The following is an 18,892-nucleotide window of genomic DNA, read 5'->3' on the forward strand; positions in this document are numbered from 1 at the left end:
TATTATGCCCAGGATGTTTGATGTTGACTTGGTGGCCATGTGGCTTACTCCGCCTGCAACTGGTGAGTGTAAAAAATGGCCAGGGGGGAAAAAAGAATTTATAATAAATCAAAGAGTAAAAACAATGAAGTTGAGCATATATCATTAAAAATGCAATAGGTAGCTTATATTTTTCTGGTAAGTTTTGATTGTTTCAAGAAAGACATTTAAGCTTAGCTTTAATATATATTAGCTTTAACATATTGTCTTTGTCTTCCCACTCATTATTCTAAATGCCTTTTAATTTATGCTGTCTCTTTTTTGCTCAATTCAAATAGTTAATATTATTAGAATGTGATAAACAGCTGAGAGAGCGAGAGGCTGACCTGTCCTTTTCCTTAAAAATTCAGTTGATTAATATTTGCTCAAAATGGGATTATAATTGGCTTTAAGAACTATATTTTTGGATGACCAATATGCCAATATATTTATCCTTCTCAATCAAAGCATCAAAAACCAATCTGAGAGCATTAATCACTGAGGTAGTTCCATCTTGGGCTCCTAAATGGACACTCTGATACCTTAATAATGGTTTTAATTAACTCCATAACAAAACATTACTCAAATTCCATTGGTTATATCCTTCACATTTCATTCACTGCCTCATCTCGCCCTTCTACCCTTTCTGGTTCACATTGTTTCAGCTCCATTATCACATTCTTCTCTTGTCCCTCCAATATGTCTCCTTCCTCCCCAGCATCATCTCCCCATTGTTCTTCGACCACTTTCTTAATTTCAGCATAGTCTGTCTTTGTGCTCTTTTGCTTCCTTGCTGCCTCCCTGCCACTGTGTCTTTTCAGCAGGGAAAAATTAATATTGGCATACTCCACTTCCTTTGGCCCACTGTTTGAGCTCAGGGTCTGATTGTCTTGTAATGCTTGACCATTATAGACCTGTTAAAGACAAAGGAAAAGAGACTCATCTTGTCTTGTACATTTACATTTTTTCATGCTGGGTTATTTTTCTTTTTATGCCCCGACAATCAGCTTGATGAAAGAACTGAAGCTTAATTTATTGCAATCGCTTACAATGTACTTAAAAAAAACAAAACATCCATGACAACGATTTGAAACACTACATACTCTCAGCTAAAACTCATGGTGTCCCTTTATGCATGAAATTAATATTGCATAGATTTACACTTCAATTCCAATTACTGCTAAAGAGAGACAGTGAAAGTGGACATTAGATCCTTGGTTTCTTATGATAAAATTCATTGTTGCAGCCAGGGACAGTATAAAGATGACCCCCTTAAACAGATTTTTAGTTTTAGAGTCATTACTTACCACAATGTTATTTTTTTTGTTATTAGTTAGTTAACATAAACTAATGTAAGGCTACTGACCAAAACATACCAACTAGCCCAGTCATATCACTTTCTCTACTGACACAAGACTGTGCTAAACAAGTTCTATTATCTTTAACTTTTAAAAAAGTCCACCTTCGCAGACAGTATCCCATCTATGTCAGTTTTTGAGAGCAGGATTCCATGATTTAAATTAACCTTTATACATGTGGTGTTTCATATCCACTTTAAAGTGCACACAGTGGTGTGAAAAAGTGTTTGTTACAATTAAATGTTTCAGATAATCAAACAAATTTAAATATTAGACAAAGATAACACAACTGAACACAAAATGTATTTTCTAAATGACAGTATACATTATTAAGAGGGAAGAAATCCAAAGCTACATGGCCCTTTATGAAAAAGTTATGGTGGTGCATCTCATCTTTTGAAAGCTGAGTTCAATTTCTACCGCCACACCCAGGCCTGATTACCACCACACCTATTTTCAATCAAGAAATTACTTACTGTAAATAGGACCTGCCGGACAAAGTTGAGTATACCTCATATTGCAATACAAGGAAATTCAGCAACAGTTAAGAAACAATGTAATTGAGATGTGTCAGTCTGGAAAAGGTTATAAAGACATTTCTAAATCTGTGGGAATCCATGCTAACCTCAGTGAGAGGCATTATCCACAAATGGCAAAAACATGGAATAGTGGTGATCTGGAGTGGCCGGCTGACCAAAATTGCCCTAAAAACGAAATTGTGAAAACTCATCCAAGAGGTCATTAAAGACCCCAGAACAATATCCAAAGAACTGCAGGCCTCACTTGCCTCAGTTAAGTTCAGTGATGCAACCATAAACAAGAGACTGGGCAAAAATGGCATCCATGAGAGAGTTCCAAGGTGAAAACCAGTGTTGAGTAAATGAGCATAAAGGGGAAAAAACTGTTTTGCCAGTGATCCAAAACACACCAGCAAGTCCACCTCTGAATGGCTTAGGAAAAACAAACTGAAGACTTAGGAGTGGCCTAACTAAACTGCCTTTTGTGTTGACTTTTTTTCTTTGTCTAATATCTAAAGTTGTTTTATAATCTGAAATATTTAACTGTGACAAACATACAAATAAAATAGGAAACTGGGGCAACCACTTTTTCACACCACTGTATACAAGGAGTTAATTAAAAAAAATCAAAAATAATCTTGTTATTTAGGCTAATCTTAATCTGAACCACTTTCTTGCAGAACCTTTATGTGGGAACTTTCAGTAAAATGTAAACAAGTAAACTATGGATGCTTCAAAGACATCAAAATTTGTGCAGAAACTCGTATTTTGACAAGTAAATCAAAAAATGTCTGATGAATTAATACCAGTTTATTTCGATGTGTCTCCATCTCCAAAATCTCATCTGAATTTCTCAATTTTTGAATGTTCTGTTTTTTTCTGAAGAAAAAGACAGAGAGACAAATTCATGTTCAAATTCCTCTACAGAGAAAACCTAATAATAATTACACACCTGTAGCCTTACCTGTAGCAATTTTTGGCTAAACAGCAAATGATTGTTGCAAGAACTGCCCCAGTGAAAAAGACAATGATGACGTTCAGGTATTCCAGCCTAAAACCTGTGAATTGAAGTGAATTTAAAAAGGAATAAAGTTGGTTCCATGTTGCTTAAAATGCATACTGCAAATGTGTGTTTGAAGATTGTCTTTTTACAAAGATTGCATTAACAAATGTGGTCCTAAGAGGTTAAATTGGTGTTCAAAAATGTTTGGTTGGAAATACTTACTATTATTGTCTGGCAAGTTTTTTTGGATTGTGAGACTTTCTTTTGCTTCCCCCATTCCATTGTTGCTGACACATTCTAAAGTAGTGCTGCCATTGTTTTTCACAGTTAAACTGACTGTGCTGTTTACTGTGTGGTTTGACACAGTGGTAAAGACAGAGTAATCAGTACGGTTCTTCAGAAATGGCCATTTGACAGTAGGTAAAGGAAACCCTTCACTGATACACACACAGGTCAAAACCTCTGACTGAAGCACACATCCAGAGCCATTCACTATTTTTGAAAACCCTGTAAACGCATGTTTAGGATCATTAAACAAGTGAAGCATTGGTTTTAGTGTAAGGATGACATTCTGATTTAAGATCAGTGCCGTCTACTTACATGTCACGGTCACGTTGACATATGAAGTCACAGTTGTGTGCAGATGTTTGGTTGCACAGATGTACTGTCCAGAATGTTCTGCTGTCACATTCTGAATGACAAGTGTAGCTGATCCAGTGTCATTGTGCAGATCAGGGTAAGTTTTAGTCAGAAGGTTTGTGTTGGTACTTCTCCAGACTATAAGAGCTGGAGGGAAGCTTTCAACACTGCAGGTCAGATTCAGAACATCTCCCAGTTTAACGGTTGTATTTCCAATGATTTGAGGCTTCCTTTTATGTGTAAAACACATTTTAGTAATTTATTTACTATCTTTCGTTGTCATATTCAGCATGGAGAGCGTTGCTGATCCAGTGTCATTGTGCAGGCTCGTGTTGGAACTATGTTTAGACCAGATAATCAGAGATGGGGGAAAACTTTCTACACTGCAGGTCAGATTCAGAGCTTCACCCTCCTTCACACTTGTATCCTTAGTGATTTTAATTTTCTTCACGTCTATGTGACAAAGGACAAATTCCATATAACTTCCTGAGTTTTTTTCAAAAGCACTATAACATTCAATAGCATTCTGAATATTTTAGATAGAAATATTTAGATTTAGAAATACTCACAGTTCACAGTCAAAGTTGAACTCCCCTCTGTAGTTGTTTTATCTGTAAAGCTGATCTTGCAGGTGATATTAGAGTTGTGGTGTTTAGCCAAAGCATTAAAGGTCAAAGTTGAGACATGACTCTGTGTGAAAGCTGTCAGATTCTCTGTCTTATAATCAGTACTGTTCCCTGCTATGTAAGATTCAGTCCCTCCTGCTCCTCTCCATGTCCAGGTGATTTGAGGAACAGATCCAGAGCAGAGACCAGGAGCAGTGCAGGTCAGAGTGGCCTGCTGTCCCTCCCTCTGTCAGTGTGGGAATCATTACTGTGGGTTTTTGTTTAAGACGTAATGGGAACACAGTACATTAGTGGAATCAAATGAACTTGAATTAAAAGAGGAAAAAAACTCCAGAAATTTAAGTAGATGTTTATCGGGAATTGTTGCACTTCCTATAAGCTGCATACAAGAGTCAGCAAATGTGCAAAATGTTTCACAGATACAATAAAACACAAGTATGTTGAACTACATTTCAATTTCCTACACGATTGTTTTTGATCTAGCTTTTCATACCTTTAACAGAGACATTAACTTTAGGAATAAATGTAAATGCATCTGTCTTCCTATTCAGTTCACCAATAACTCTGAGCTGATATGATCCAGAATCAGACTTTTTGAGATCATTGATGATGATGCTGCAGTTGTTCTGAATGACATGCTCGATAAGTGACACTCGTCCTTCAAACTCAGGTTGAACATCAGTGCTTTTGTTGGTGTGAAATATCATGACAGGACGATCACATCCTGCTTCTGATGCTTCACATTTATACCACACTATATGTTGGGTTTCAAAGCCTTCAGCAGTCTTGAAAGAACACAGGATCACAACACAGAGTCCAGCCTCTGCTGTCAGCTTTCTCACATTAAGAGTGACGCAGTATTCTCTGTCACAGTGTGGATTTCTCATTTCTGAATCACCTGCAAATGTAAAGGAGAAGATAAAATAAACAGACTTTAGTTTTAGGCAAGCAAAGATGAATTTGTTTCTTGAGACTGCATTGGCCTTTGCTGTTTTTATGTTTTGTTTGCAATCTGTTTGCAAGTTGTTGCTTTTTTACATTAGCATTTACTGTGTGTGCACAATTTTTTTTAAATGACACCACGAGTCAACAGATAAGAAGAAATATTTATAACCTGGATGTATGTCCAAAAAAAAAACAGTGTTACATTCAAATGTTGGAAGATTATTTATTATATGCAGAATTATAAAATTGTAAAGAGGTTACAAACCTGTGTCAACATCACTGCCCGTCACAGAGAAAAGCACAGCTGACCAGATCAGAACCAACATCTTAATTTGATCCTTGGCACATTCAGTTTCTCCCTCCACAGACAAACATACAGCATATGAAGTAAATGTCCAGAAATGTCTCTAAAGGATGTCACATGCTCACTTATTTCACAGTGCATAATGAATGCATAACGATCTTTAATCATCCAGCCTTTTTTTTCATTTCCCAGCACTGAGTCGGCTCCTACTTTTATCAACAGTGAAAGACATTTGGAAACAGTGTTCATTAAGAGTTTTAAAAGACATTTTGAATATATTTTACACATTTTTTACCTCAGTGTATTTGCTGTTCATCAGTCTTCTCTGCACAATGATCTCTGCTGACTTTTTAATCTCAGGTTTCACTTCCTCATCTCTATTTCTTCCTCATTTTGCAACTAAATTCTTCTCAGACACTATTGATTTTTACAAACTGGCTTTCATAAATATAGCATCTTCTGTTACACTAAATATCTTATATATATATTCATTATTATTATTTATTTATTTATTTTTGGTAAAAACCCGTATCTTAACTTGAGAATTTGACACACCAGCAGAAGTACTTAATTCAGTTTTTCATGAGACATTTCGCTCATTTTTACGTCACTTCAACATAGTACAACACGTACAGCAATAAACAAGCTTTGTTAATGGCTGCATGTATTAAAATTAAAAAGTCACATTAGAAAGGATTCTTGAGGCACATTGAAGACATTAAACAGCTTAAAGGATTTAAAATAAACTCTCACAGCATTTCCGTTTTTCAGCCACATACAGCCTCTCTGCAACACTTCTGCATATTTAGATTTTTTTCTTTATCTATTTATATTCTGTGGTATCTTTACTATTCTTACTAAGGCACTGTTGTGCCTTCTGTCTCTATGGAAACCTCTCGTTTGCAGTCTACTTGAGTTGCAACATTGTGTGGTGTGTGGTGCTTTAACTCTTACTTCAGTGAACAAATACTTAAATTTTCAGGTCTTCTATAAACCTCCATATTCTGCATCAGTCTTTCTCTTTTTTTTTTCTCTTTTTTAGTGTCTTTTATTTTTCAGGTCTAGCAAACTCAAATGTCTCATAAACCGTATGAATCAAAAAACAGTAGGCAGGCAGGTGAGTTTCCAATAAGTTTTTTTTTTCCAAAGAGAATCCCAAAACCTGACTGCTGTTGATGTGCTACTACAGCACTTAGACTCCAGAAGGAATCATGGGTTTCTAAGGCAGTGTGGGAGGAATGGCAGGAAGCTAACTAGGAAGTAAACCAGACACAATAATAACTGAATGTAACTATCAAAAACCAAATTCATACAAGGTTGACTAATTTACCACAGATCAGACAGAGATGCTCATGTCTGAAGGCGACATTAACACCCAAAACATTCTGGCACGGAAACATTCTTCAGCACATCTGTGTTATAAGCATGATTCAAATAACTTCAGACCTGGATTTACGGATTCCTGGTTATGGCCAGTTCAGTAAGTTGAGACAGATTCCTTAAGACTGGGCAGTCTGTCAAATTAACAAATGATCTGATGTCTTTCATAGGGGGGGGGGGGTAGAATGACACCTTCTAGAAAGTGTCAAGGCTCCCTCAATCTGCCGAGACCATAGACAGAAAATTCTTTTTACAGGCTAGTGTCCTGTATGAGTTTCTGTAGTAATCCTAGGGTAATATGTTAGGAATGAAAGGATGCCACATCAGTTGATGGAAATGAAAATTTTTAACTTACGGAGGGTTGAATTCACAGACACCTGAAAATCAAAGTGAAAAAATTATGCAACAGGCTAATCTGACAACATTTCATTAGAGCAACTTCAAATGGTACTTAGTAGTTTGTATGGACTTCACATGTTTGTATGCTTACCTGACCATGTCAGGGCATGCTCCTAATGAGATGACGCTGGGGGGTGTCCTCCCAAATCTGGAGCAGGGCATCTCTGATTTCCTGCACAGTGTGAGGTACAATTTGGTGGAATTGGATGGACCAAAATGTAATGTCCCGACGGTGTTCTGTTGGATTTAAGTTAGGAGAGCTTGGTGGGCACGTATCAATTCCTTCATCCTCCTGCATAATCTAACTGCATGAAACCACTGCCAAACCGGACACGCTGAAAAATGTTACAGGTACAATATAACATTCTTCACGGCTTTCTAGACCCTTTCATGTCTGTCAGATGTGCTCGGGGTGAACTGGCTCTCATCTCTGAAGCACATCTGACAGCAAACGTGTTTTTCTTGTCATCGAAAATCAAATGAATCAAAATCCAAAAAGAAATCTGATTTAATTTGAATTTGATTAAACTCAGTTTCAGTTTTCCAAACTGGTATAAAACTCTGTTTCAGCTACAACAGATGCTTGTGTTCCCTCTTTGGCCTTGGGTTTCTTGAGCAGGAAAAAGAAAGCCTGGGTCTTCAAAGGAGCCACTATAGAACCTTTAAAACACAAAATATTGATGGAATATATAAAGATGACATTCACACACATAAATACATTAGCAGTGGTCAAGAGAAGCACTCCATTTGCCATAAGATTCCAATTCAAATTGACAGTGTATCTTTGTATGTTCAGCTACTGCTGTGTTGTCTAATGAAAAGTATGAATAAAGGAAAGGAAAGTGCAAAGTTTCATAATAACGTATAAGTTACACTATTATCTTATTTCAAAGGGTCAGCTCAACAAATTATCAACATTGTGCTATGTCAGAATACAAATTAAGAAAAATGAACAACAGTCAAGAACTGGAGTGTTTATTCTTGCAAGGGAGCAAATTCATCCAATACAAGGTTTCATGTAAGTGCTCGCAGTGGGAAGTCCGAAGCGAGCTTTTTATTGCATTTTACCATTCCCACCCTCCTCTGCCTTAAAACTGTAACACAACATCACTTTTCCTTCTTGGGGCTTTTCCCCCTGCTTTACTGTAGTTTTATGACTCTGGGTCATGTTGTCTGATATGGTTGATATTTCCATCACTAAGTGAAACTGTTCACAGATATTGCTGCTCTGATAACCTCACTGTGGTTACTTTGGTTGCTAGCAGAGGTTGACAACTTCAGCCATAGCTTGTATGGAAGACACCAAATTATAGGTGAACACTTTCTACTTGCTGAGAGGTGTTGAAACTGTGAAGAGGGTGAAATGGTGACCATTCATTACATCTTGGTTTTTGCTGTAAGCCACAACTTTTGCTTTGAATGTGATTTTTTCTCTGCTTCCTTTTTGCATCACATTTTTTCAATTTTAACAACTGCTCATTGTCATGTTGTGTGACCAAGTAAGTAGAGGGCCAGTATCGCCAAAAATGTAAGGTACTCTAATGCCCTAATTTTTGGTGTGTGAGTGTACTGCTATTGATTATGATTCAATTTCTATAACTTAATTACAAATCTGAAACACTGTATCTGACCAGATCATGCTAAGATTTGCTTTACAGTGTGATAATTTTTTGTTGTGTTAACATTTCACAATTGTAGATACCATGAGTGGGAATTTTATTTTAACCCAGTGTCTAAACAATGATGAAAATATACTGAAATTTTCAAGGTTGAAATTAAAGCTCTATTTCATGTTATGATATAGAAACCTGCTTGTGATGCACCATTCAGAGCATTGGGCAGAATTAGAGATGTATAAAATACTCACTTTTATTAATGCATCATACAAGACCAGGCAAAATACAAAATCTGCAGCCAGGCAGCACCAGTGATAACAGACCACACCATCTACTTGAATTTCACAGTGGTAATGGGTTTACTCTGCCACTTTCTGGTGAGCACAATGAATGGCCAAAGAAAGCAAAAAGGTCTTATTTTGTTAGCAAAACAACAAAGAATAATAAATGAAAATGAGCAGAGACCATTAAAAATCAACTCAAACCACCAAAAGTATAGGTCACACTTTTCTAGAATGTTTAATTGATTTTTCTTTTTTTCTTTTTTTTTGGATAAAGACACTTACAATCTTAAGTATATGGTCTTTGTCTGGACACTGTATTGTCACCAACATATATGTCAAGATTTTGTAATATTAAAAAAATCTAAATGTTTACTGTAGGCTAAGTCTTAAATAACATTTTTAAAAAGGAATCATATTAGCCCTACAAAGTTATTTTTTTCTGACTAGATTTTAAGTATAGATTTATTCTTGTCAAATAAAACATGTAAAAGAAAACCGCATTATATCTTAGGGCACAGATCATTGAGGTGGTTCTTGGGATCTTACATATACACTTCAGTGTCTTAATGAAGTGTCTAACTACCTGCAGAGAACTTTATTTGGGTTATTTAAAGAAAAAAGACACAGTGACAGTAGAATAACTGGGATCATTCACAGTGGAGTACACAGCTTCATCTTCTCCTTCCTCTTTTTCTGGTTGACAATGTTTCATCTCCAACTCCATCTCCTTCTCTTCTTTGGCCTCCAACATTTCACTTTCCTTCTCGAGCATCTTCTACCTGTTCTGCTTTTACTGCTTTTTTGATTTCAGCAAACTCCGTCTTTGTCCTCTCTTGCCTCTTTGCTGCTTTCCTGGCACTGCTGCTTTTCAACAGGGAAAAATTAACTGTCAGCATGTTGCAAGTATTTGCACTGAGTTAACCAACTTAGAAGCTACATTCATGCTTAAACATCAGTGACCTGTTCATCAACTGTTTATGGCAAAACTAATAACCTATGTTGTTCATTCATATCATTGTGTTTATTGTGTATAGTGCTGTGTCACTTTTGTCACTCTTATACCAACCTACTTCTTTTTGTGTCTTTTTAGTATCATTGATTGAACAGCAACTAAATGTCTGTGTATTCTGTCTGTTTGGTGTTTAGAGGGCATTGATGCCTAAACAGAGTCATTTCTTCTCAGACTCAGCAAGAGTCAAATTTACTCCAAAATTGCATCATGATAACTTACTCCTTTTCTAACACATCATTGTGCAGTTAGTCTGTGTTTCAGGACAATTATACAAAACCAACTTCTCTGAATTGCGCTAAAAATAAAGGGTGTGTATGTAAAAAGATCCAACTAATTGTGTTTTGACTCAGACCGAATTACTTTATCATTGTACAAACTTGGAGCAGGATGGCCCCTTTATATGTGAATGTATAGTAAGAGTATGGACACTTGAGTATTCTGAGCATTTGTGTAGAAAATCATACCAAAAAAAAGTCAAATGAACATAAATACCAGTTTATCATCTTGATGTTTCTCCATCTCCAAAGTTTCATCTGAATTTCTTGAGGTCTTCTGATTTTTTCTATAGAAAGGGATGTTTTTAGAGAAGTACATTTATGTTCAAATTTATCTACAGAAAAAAAAACAACAACTAACTAACTAATATTAATAATAATTATAAAAGCAAGTGCTTTACCTGTACCAATTTTTGGTAAAACAGCAAACGATTGCTGAAAGAAGTACTGCAGCCAAAATGCCAATGATGACTTTCATGTATCCCACCCTTAAATTAGACGATTGCTCTGCACTCCAAAAAATAACAACATAAAAAATTATGGTCCTGGTTGTTTTGAATTAGATAAAGCAAATACAAACTATAAATGAGGTTGCATTAAGAAAATGTGGTACATAAAAAGTGAAAGTGGCAGTGAAAGGTGTTTAGATGGAAAACACATACCATATTTTTCAGGCAAGTTTAGGTGGATCAGTAGGTTTTCTCTATTCTCTCCATTTCCATTGTTACTCACACATTCGACAGTGCTGTTGCTATGTTTGTTTACAGTTACACTGACAGTGCTGTTGACTGTGTGTTTAGAGACCGTAGTAATGACAGAATATTCAGTGTGGTTCTTTAGGAGCGGCCATTTGATGGTAGGTAAAGGAAACCCTTCACTGATACACACACAGGTCAAAACCTCTGACTGAAGCACACATCCAGAGCCATCCTGAGTCTCTGAAAACCCTGTAAGCACATGATTAGAATCATAAAACAAAGGAAGGTGTACATAAACTTCAGATTCAAGATCATTGTGTTCCACTTACAAGTCACGGTCACACTGGCATGTATAGCAATGGCCGTGTCCAGATATTTAGCTGTGCAGACATATTGTCCAGAATACTCTGCTGTCACATTATGAATGACAAGTGTAGATGATCCAGTGCCATTGTGCTGGTCAGTGTAATTTCCACTCAGAAGGTTTGTGTTGGAGCTACGTTTTTTCCACATGATGAGAGCTGGAGGGAAACTCTCCGCACTGCAGGTCAAATTCAGAACATCTCCCTTCTTAACAGTTGTAGTCCCGATAATCTGAGGTTTTCTTTTATCTGTGGGACAACATTTTTTTTTTTTTATGATCACCAACAAGAGAATCTGCCTAAATAGTCAATATGCAAAGATGTTTAGATGGCATCACAGATTTAAACATATAGTAAAAGCAAAAAGTTGCATACATACATATCACTGTTACATGGACTTCCTCTTTTAGAGTGTTACTCATATATTTAGCTGTACAGATGTACTGTCCAGAATCTTCTGCTGTTGCATTAGGGATGACAAGCGTAGCTGATCCAGTGTCGTTGTGCAGGTTTGTGACAGAAGTCAATTTAGACCACATAATGAGAGATGGAGGGAAACTTTCAACACTGCAGGTCAGATTCAGATCGTCTCCCTCCTTGATAATTGTGTTCCCAGTGATCTGAGGTTTTCTTGTATCTGTGGAGCACAGCTCAGTTGCTTATTTAAGATATGGAGGGTGACAACAGTATTCCAGGGTTTTACCCATCACTGCTGTAGTGCTCCCCACTACAGTCACCAAATCATCATAACACGAAAAATGATATTTGATCCCTCAAGCAGATTTTAAGAGACTTGCAGAATCAATGCCTATTACCACATCATGTGTTGGACCACTGTGAGAATACAACACTTTTTGGTTTTTAATTTTTGCTTTACTTTAACCAGCAGTTTTTATCTTCATGTAATGAAATTTGATAACCATTTATACTGCATCCTTTAAAATGGCTAGTAAAATGCAAAGACCAAAATATCTGACTAGCAATGATGTAAAAGCATTATTTATATACATTACAGACATCTGGAAACTGGCAAAGTTTACTTACAAGTTACAGCCACATTGACGTAAGAAGTCATAGTTGTGTCCAGATGTGTTGCTGTACAGATGTACTGTCCAGAATCTTCTGTTGTCACATTCTGGATGGCAAGTTTGGCTGATCCAGTGTCACTGGTCTGAAGAATTGTGGTGGAATTAATTTTTTTCCACATAATAAGTGATGGAGGGAAACTTTGAACACTGCAGGTCAAATTCAGAATATCTCCCTCCTTGACTGTTGTATTCCCAATGATCTGAGGTTTCCTTTTATCTGCAGAGCACATTTCAGTAACTTAAATAAGCACCATGAAAGGAACACTGGCAGATAACCCTTCTGTGAAAATTTGTAATGAGATTTTGAAAAGAAAAGAAATACGATTTTTGATACTGGCACTGATAATATTATTCACAAACTGATCTGACACTGCGTGTATAATATTACATGGACAGTGCAAAGTGAAACAGATTTCAGCAGCATTGAAAATACATCTTGATTTTTGCAGATGTCATTTGCGGTTTCAACTGGCTCTCAAATACACGTGCAACATTTGCTGTGGTTTTCTAAACTCTGCAAAGTTGTTTTCCCCACAATATTCCTTGTGTTCTGCATGTTATTTCATAGCATTGTGTTTTCATTTGTTTGTTTTTTGTTACTCTGTACCTACAAAGAACACATGTACACATCATCTGCATGTTATTCTTTATGTATTTTTTATGCTAGCAGTCACAATTTCAGTTACCAGATCGGGGGAAATATAACTGTGCTGTATTATAAATGTTCTGTCTTATAGCAAAAAGTTGTGTACTTACAAATCACTGTTACATTGACTTTGTCCTTCAGGGCATAGTCCATATAGTTAGTTGTACAGATGTACTGTCCAGAATGTTCTGCTGTTGCATTTGAGATGATAAATGTAGCTGATCCAGTGTCATTGTGCAGGTTTGTGTTGGAACCAAGTTTAGACCACACAACCAGGGATGGAGGGACACTTTCAACACTGCAGGTCAGATTCAGGACATCTCCCTCCTTCACAGTTGTGTTTCCAATGATCTGAGGTTTTCTTGTATCTGTGGAGCACACCAGCATTTTATTCAGGATAAGGAGAGAGAAAACAACTAAAAGAATTATTAAGAATGAACCAACCAACCAACCAAACAAACAAAAACATAAGAAAATAAAGTCCTTATGTTCTTTGATCACACAGAACAATAATAATAATTCTGTGATGCTGTGCAGGCATTTAACTGGCTGCCATGTTTGTGTTGTTTTTTTTAAGAATCAATATTAAAATGGACTGTAGCTGTAGTGACCCAGCCTCATAATAAGACATTTTATTTTTTTTTCCACAATTAGCTTTTTACATCATATACATACATCTTGAGATTAATAAAACTGGCAATGTCTACTTACAAGTCACAGTCACATTGACATTAGAAGTCACAGTTGTGTCCAGATGTGTTGCTGTACAGATGTACTGTCCAGACTGTTCTGTTGTTACATTTGCGATAACAAGTGTAGCTGATCCAGTGTCATTGTGCGCGTCAGTGTAGGTTGCATTGTGTCGGCTTGGGTTAGAAGTAGGTTTAGACCACATGACCAGAGATGGAGGGAAACTTTCAACACTGCAGGTCAAATTCAGAACATCTCCCTCCCTGATTGTTGTATTCCCGATGATCTGAGGTTTCCTTTTATCTGTCAAGTGTATTTAAATCTTTTAAAGAGGGAGAAATTAACACTGCCATAGATCATGGTGATGAGAAACTGCTACTGCAGTTTTGCAGTGAAAGCTGCTAAAATAGGTTAATGTTTGACATGTGTAACATTATGTATATTCACTGAGCAAAGTGCCAAACTTTAGCTGCACTTGAAATACAATTAGTTACTGTAGAATGTTAAAGGAAATTTAGAATGTCTCTCAAATACACATGCAACAATTGTTGTGCTTCATTAAACTGAAAGAAACAAGATGCACATTTGCATAGTGACTGCATTGTTTGCTTTGTTGTTCTCCTTGTGATTCACAAAGTTACCTGATAGGAAGAAAGAAATGAACAGTACTATAAATATTCTGTCCAAAAACACAAGGTTTTGTACTTACATATCACTGTTATGTTGAATTTATCCTTAAGGGTAGTGTTCATATATTTAGCTGTACAGATGTACTGTCCAGAATCTTCTGTTGTCACATTCAGGATGGCAAGTTTGGCTGATCCAGTGTCACTGTGCAGGTTTGTGTTGGAACCAAGTTTAGACCACACAATCACAGATGGAGGGAAACTTTCAACACTGCAGGTCAGATTCAGGATATCTGCCTCCTTCACAGTTGCGTTTCCAATGATCTGTGGTTTTCTTGTGTCTGTGGAGCATGCCAGCATTTTATTCAGGAGAGGAAACAGCTCAAAGAATTATTAAGAACGAACCAAACACAAAAAAACCATAAGAAAATAAAGGAAACCTGGTCCACACAGAACAGTCAGGGATTCTACATGTTGTGCAGGTATTTAACTGGTTGGCATGTTTTGCTTTTATTTCCCCCACCAGTGCTCACCACTCTAATCATCAAATCACCAGAGAAGGAAGAATGATGTTTCATCTCCATGATGTTTAATTCATTTTAAGAATCAATATTAAAATGGAATGTAGCTGTTATGGTAGCCTGTAGTGATCCAGCCTCATAATAAGACATTTTATATCATATTCATATATCTTGAGATTAATGAGACTGGTAATGTCTACTTACAAGTCACAGTCACATTGACATAAGAGGTCACAGTTGTGTCCAGATGTGTTGCTGTACAGATGTACTGTCCAGACTGTTCTACTGTCACATTTGGGATGACAACTGTAGCTGATCCAGTGTCACTGTGCGCGTCAGTGTAGATTTCATTGTGTCGGCTTGGGTTAGAAGTAGGTTTAGACCACATGACCAGAGATGGAGGGAAACTTTCAACACTGCAGGTCAAATTCAGAACATCTCCCTCCCTGATTGTTGTATTCCCAATGATCCGAGGTTTCCTTTTATCTGTGGAGTGTATTTAAATCTTTTAAATATGGAGAAATTAACACTGCATAGATCATGGTGATGACACACAATATGCAGTTCTGCAGTAAAAGCTGCTAAAGTAGGTTGATGTGTTACATGTGTAACATTATATATATTCCCTGAGCAAAGTGCCAAAATTCAGCAAATTGGTTTCTGTAGAATGTCAAAAGAAGTTTAGAATGGCTGTCAAATACAAGATTAATAAAGACTCCCCAAAAGTTGATTTTGTTCATTTGGATGTAGCGTTTTCAGTGGGAGAAACGTTTCATCACTCATCCAAGTGACTTCTTCAGTCTCAGCTGGATTCAGGTTTCCCCAATTTTATAAACAGTACATTTGCATAATGACTGAAACTAGCACCACTGAAGGAACAATGGGCTGGGAGGTCAGTTCCTTGATAATTAATGAGAATTTGCATTTTTGATCAAGGAACTGACCTCCCAGCCCATCGTTCCTTCAGTGAACAATTCATGATTGAGCATGCATCAAGACATTAATAAAAAACGACAATGCCTACTTACAAGTCACAGTCACATTGACATAAGAAGTCATAGTTGTGTCCAGATGTGTTGCTGTACAGATGTACTGTCCAGAATGTTCTGTTGTCACATTCTGGATGGCAAGTTTGGCTGATCCAGTGTCATTGTGCAGGTTTGTGACAGAACCAAGTTTAGACCATAAAATCAGAGATGGAGGGAAACTTTCAGCACTGCAGGTCAGATTCAGATTGTCTCCCTCTTTAACAGTTGTGATGCCAGTAATTTGAACTTTTTTCATATCTATGAGACAAAAAATATAAATTACACAATCATGTAGTTTCCCTAACTTTCTGACTTTCTTGCTAGAAGAATGCAGCTGACACTGCAAAACTCAACAGATTTCAGAAAAAAGGAAAAAAAAAAGCTAGTTTAATACTATAAAAGTACTTACAGTTCACATTCAAACTCGAAGTCTCTTCTTTCATTATTTTGCCAATGAAGTGTACTTTACAGGTCACATTGGTGTTGTGGTTTTCAGATGAAGGGTTAAAGGTCAAAGTTGACACATGTCTTTGTGTGAAAGGAGTCAGACTCTCAGTCTTAAACGCAGTGCTGTTTCCTTTAATGTAAGATTCAGTCCCTCCTGCTCCTCTCCATGTCCAGGTGATTTGAGGAACAGATCCAGAGCAGAGACCAGGAGCAGTGCAGGTCAGTGTGGCCTGCTGTCCCTCTGTCAGTGTGGGAATCATTACTGTGGGCTTCTGATTAAGACCTAATAGAAGTATTGGGCATTAGTGGAATCAAATTTAGCCTTGATGAAAGGAATATTTTGCTGGCCACTAGTTGGATCTACTGCAGCTCCTATTAGATTTCCACAGAGGATCAACCAATTCCCGAAATTAAATAATACTTCATTTAAGATTGTAAAAATACTAAATATGAGGTTTCACAAGACAGTATCTAAAATCAGCATTATTCTTCTTGGAATAGCTTTCATACCTTTAACAGAGACAGTTACTCTAGGAATGAATGTGAATCCATCTTGTTTTCCATTCAGTACACCAGTAACTCTGAGCTGATATGATCCTGAATCAGACTCTTTGAGATCATTAATGATGATGCTGCAGTTTTTTTGAGTCACATCAGGCTCCAAACGTGAGACTCGTCCTTCAAACGCAGCCTGAGCTTTTTTGTCTGTGTTTTTGTTGCTGTGAAATATTATGTCAGCATCGCTGCAGCTGTGTTGAGATGCTTCACATTTGTACCAAACTGTATGTTTGGGTGTAAACTCATCAGCAGTAGTGAAAGAACATGGGATCACAACACAGAGTCCAGCCTCTGCTGTTAGTTCTTGCTCACTGAGAGTCACACAGTATCTTCCAACACAGTGTTGTCGTCCCCAGGCTGAGGCACAAACAGGGAGATACACATAGTGACAGAGAATATTTTGTTTATAGCAATAAATACGATTTTTAATAAATATACTTCAATAGCTTTCCTGTTTTACATATGTTGCTTGTTTGTGTGTAGTATATACAACAATCAGAATTTTACATATTTCTTAGCCTGTAGTAAGTTTTGTTACAAAGATTTATATAAAATGGCATAAAGGTAGATAGGTAGACAGATAAGGTAGACAGATAACAGTAACACTACTAACTTATGATAAAGTCTTGGTAGAATAAATAATGATTTGTATGTTAGAAAAACAGTTTCACTTGAAAATTTATGAAAGAAATATATATGTTGGCTGAATTACAGGTTGATAACAAAGTAGACACAAACCTGTTTCAGCACTGCTGAAAAGCAGAGTTGCCCAGATGAGAACAAACATCCTTGATGCCCGATGCTCAACAGATTCAGTCTCTGTCTTCTTAGAATAACTAATATAGATGATGCCGTAAATATGCAGGAATAAAAACAAAAATCAAATTCAACAATTCAGATCGATTAAACGTGATCAGTTATTTGCTCCTGTTTGTCTATATGTTACCCACACCTGTGATTACACCACTCACCACTACCTTAAAAAGTAATAATCTTTGTGTCATCCATCCTGAAACATTACTTGATGAATAAAAATGTTCTTACAGTGGTTCAGCAACACTTATACAATAAATGTAAAATACCTGCCATATAACAGAGCAGCATTATATCATCCATATGATCTATGCATAATGGTATTTTTATTTTACCAGAACTGCTATTGATGTAAAAAAAAAAAATAGATTTTCTTTTTTGTATTTAAAAAGATATTTTAAAACACATTAAATTTTTTCTTACCGGTTTTGCCTTCTTCTGTCTCCTCACTGATGTCCGCTGACTACTTAAATGTAAGTTTCTGTTTCTCGCCTCTCTCTTTTCTGTTTTTTTCCCTCGTTTTGTAGCACAATTTCAGGAAGTTTCTCGTCACACCAATGAACTTTACCGACTGGCTTTCCAACCTTTTACAGGGCAATCATTGCAAAACACAGACATTCAAACTAACTAGAGTGTGTGAAAGGACTTTTTTTTTTTACTTGTGTGATATTTCAAAATGTTTTATTTTTAGGATGTCAATCAATGTCACTGAAGTATACATTTTTACATATAGTATGTACAGTATATAAAAACTATGGGAAAAGCACACACAAACTTAAAGGAACATTTTTATGAACATTTTTCTTGATACACACTTCACAAATACTACACAAATGCAGTACTTGCTCCTGTAAGTTGTTAATGATGGTAAGTAAGATAATGTGAGAAAGCATTTAAACTTTTTTCACAGAATAAATTCACTTAAGTTAATTCACCATATTTAGCATGTGTATACAATCTACTGTGTGTTGTGCTATCCTGTGGTAGGATAATTGATGGGCTGTCTTCCATTAAGCAACCAAATGTCAGGGGCGGGGT

General features: G+C 36.6%; 1 protein-coding gene and 1 pseudogene across 1 annotated transcript; both read right to left on the bottom strand.

The window, feature by feature from the left end:
- Positions 1-623: 623 nt before the first annotated feature.
- LOC146378131 (sialic acid-binding Ig-like lectin 10) lies at positions 624-9,862 on the bottom strand (annotated as a pseudogene).
- Positions 8,875-17,872, bottom strand: LOC146378132 (basement membrane-specific heparan sulfate proteoglycan core protein-like). The gene is made up of 15 exons (XM_084943889.1): positions 17,780-17,872; positions 16,994-17,398; positions 16,446-16,766; positions 16,037-16,294; positions 15,213-15,494; positions 14,571-14,828; positions 13,883-14,164; positions 13,282-13,539; positions 12,482-12,742; positions 11,817-12,074; positions 11,405-11,686; positions 11,040-11,324; positions 10,779-10,884; positions 10,595-10,664; positions 8,875-9,951 (listed from the first exon to the last, which is right to left on the bottom strand). The coding sequence occupies exons 1-15, from the start codon at positions 17,826-17,828 to the stop codon at positions 9,898-9,900; spliced, it is 3,429 nt and encodes a 1,142-aa protein (XP_084800015.1). The 5' UTR covers positions 17,829-17,872; the 3' UTR covers positions 8,875-9,897.
- Between the last annotated feature and the right edge of the window lie 1,020 nt (positions 17,873-18,892).

The sequence above is a fragment of the Perissodus microlepis genome, chromosome 11 (assembly GCF_051167445.1).
Source record: "Perissodus microlepis isolate ML-2025 ecotype Zambia chromosome 11, ASM5116744v1, whole genome shotgun sequence".
Classification (NCBI taxonomy): Eukaryota; Metazoa; Chordata; class Actinopteri; order Cichliformes; family Cichlidae; genus Perissodus; species Perissodus microlepis.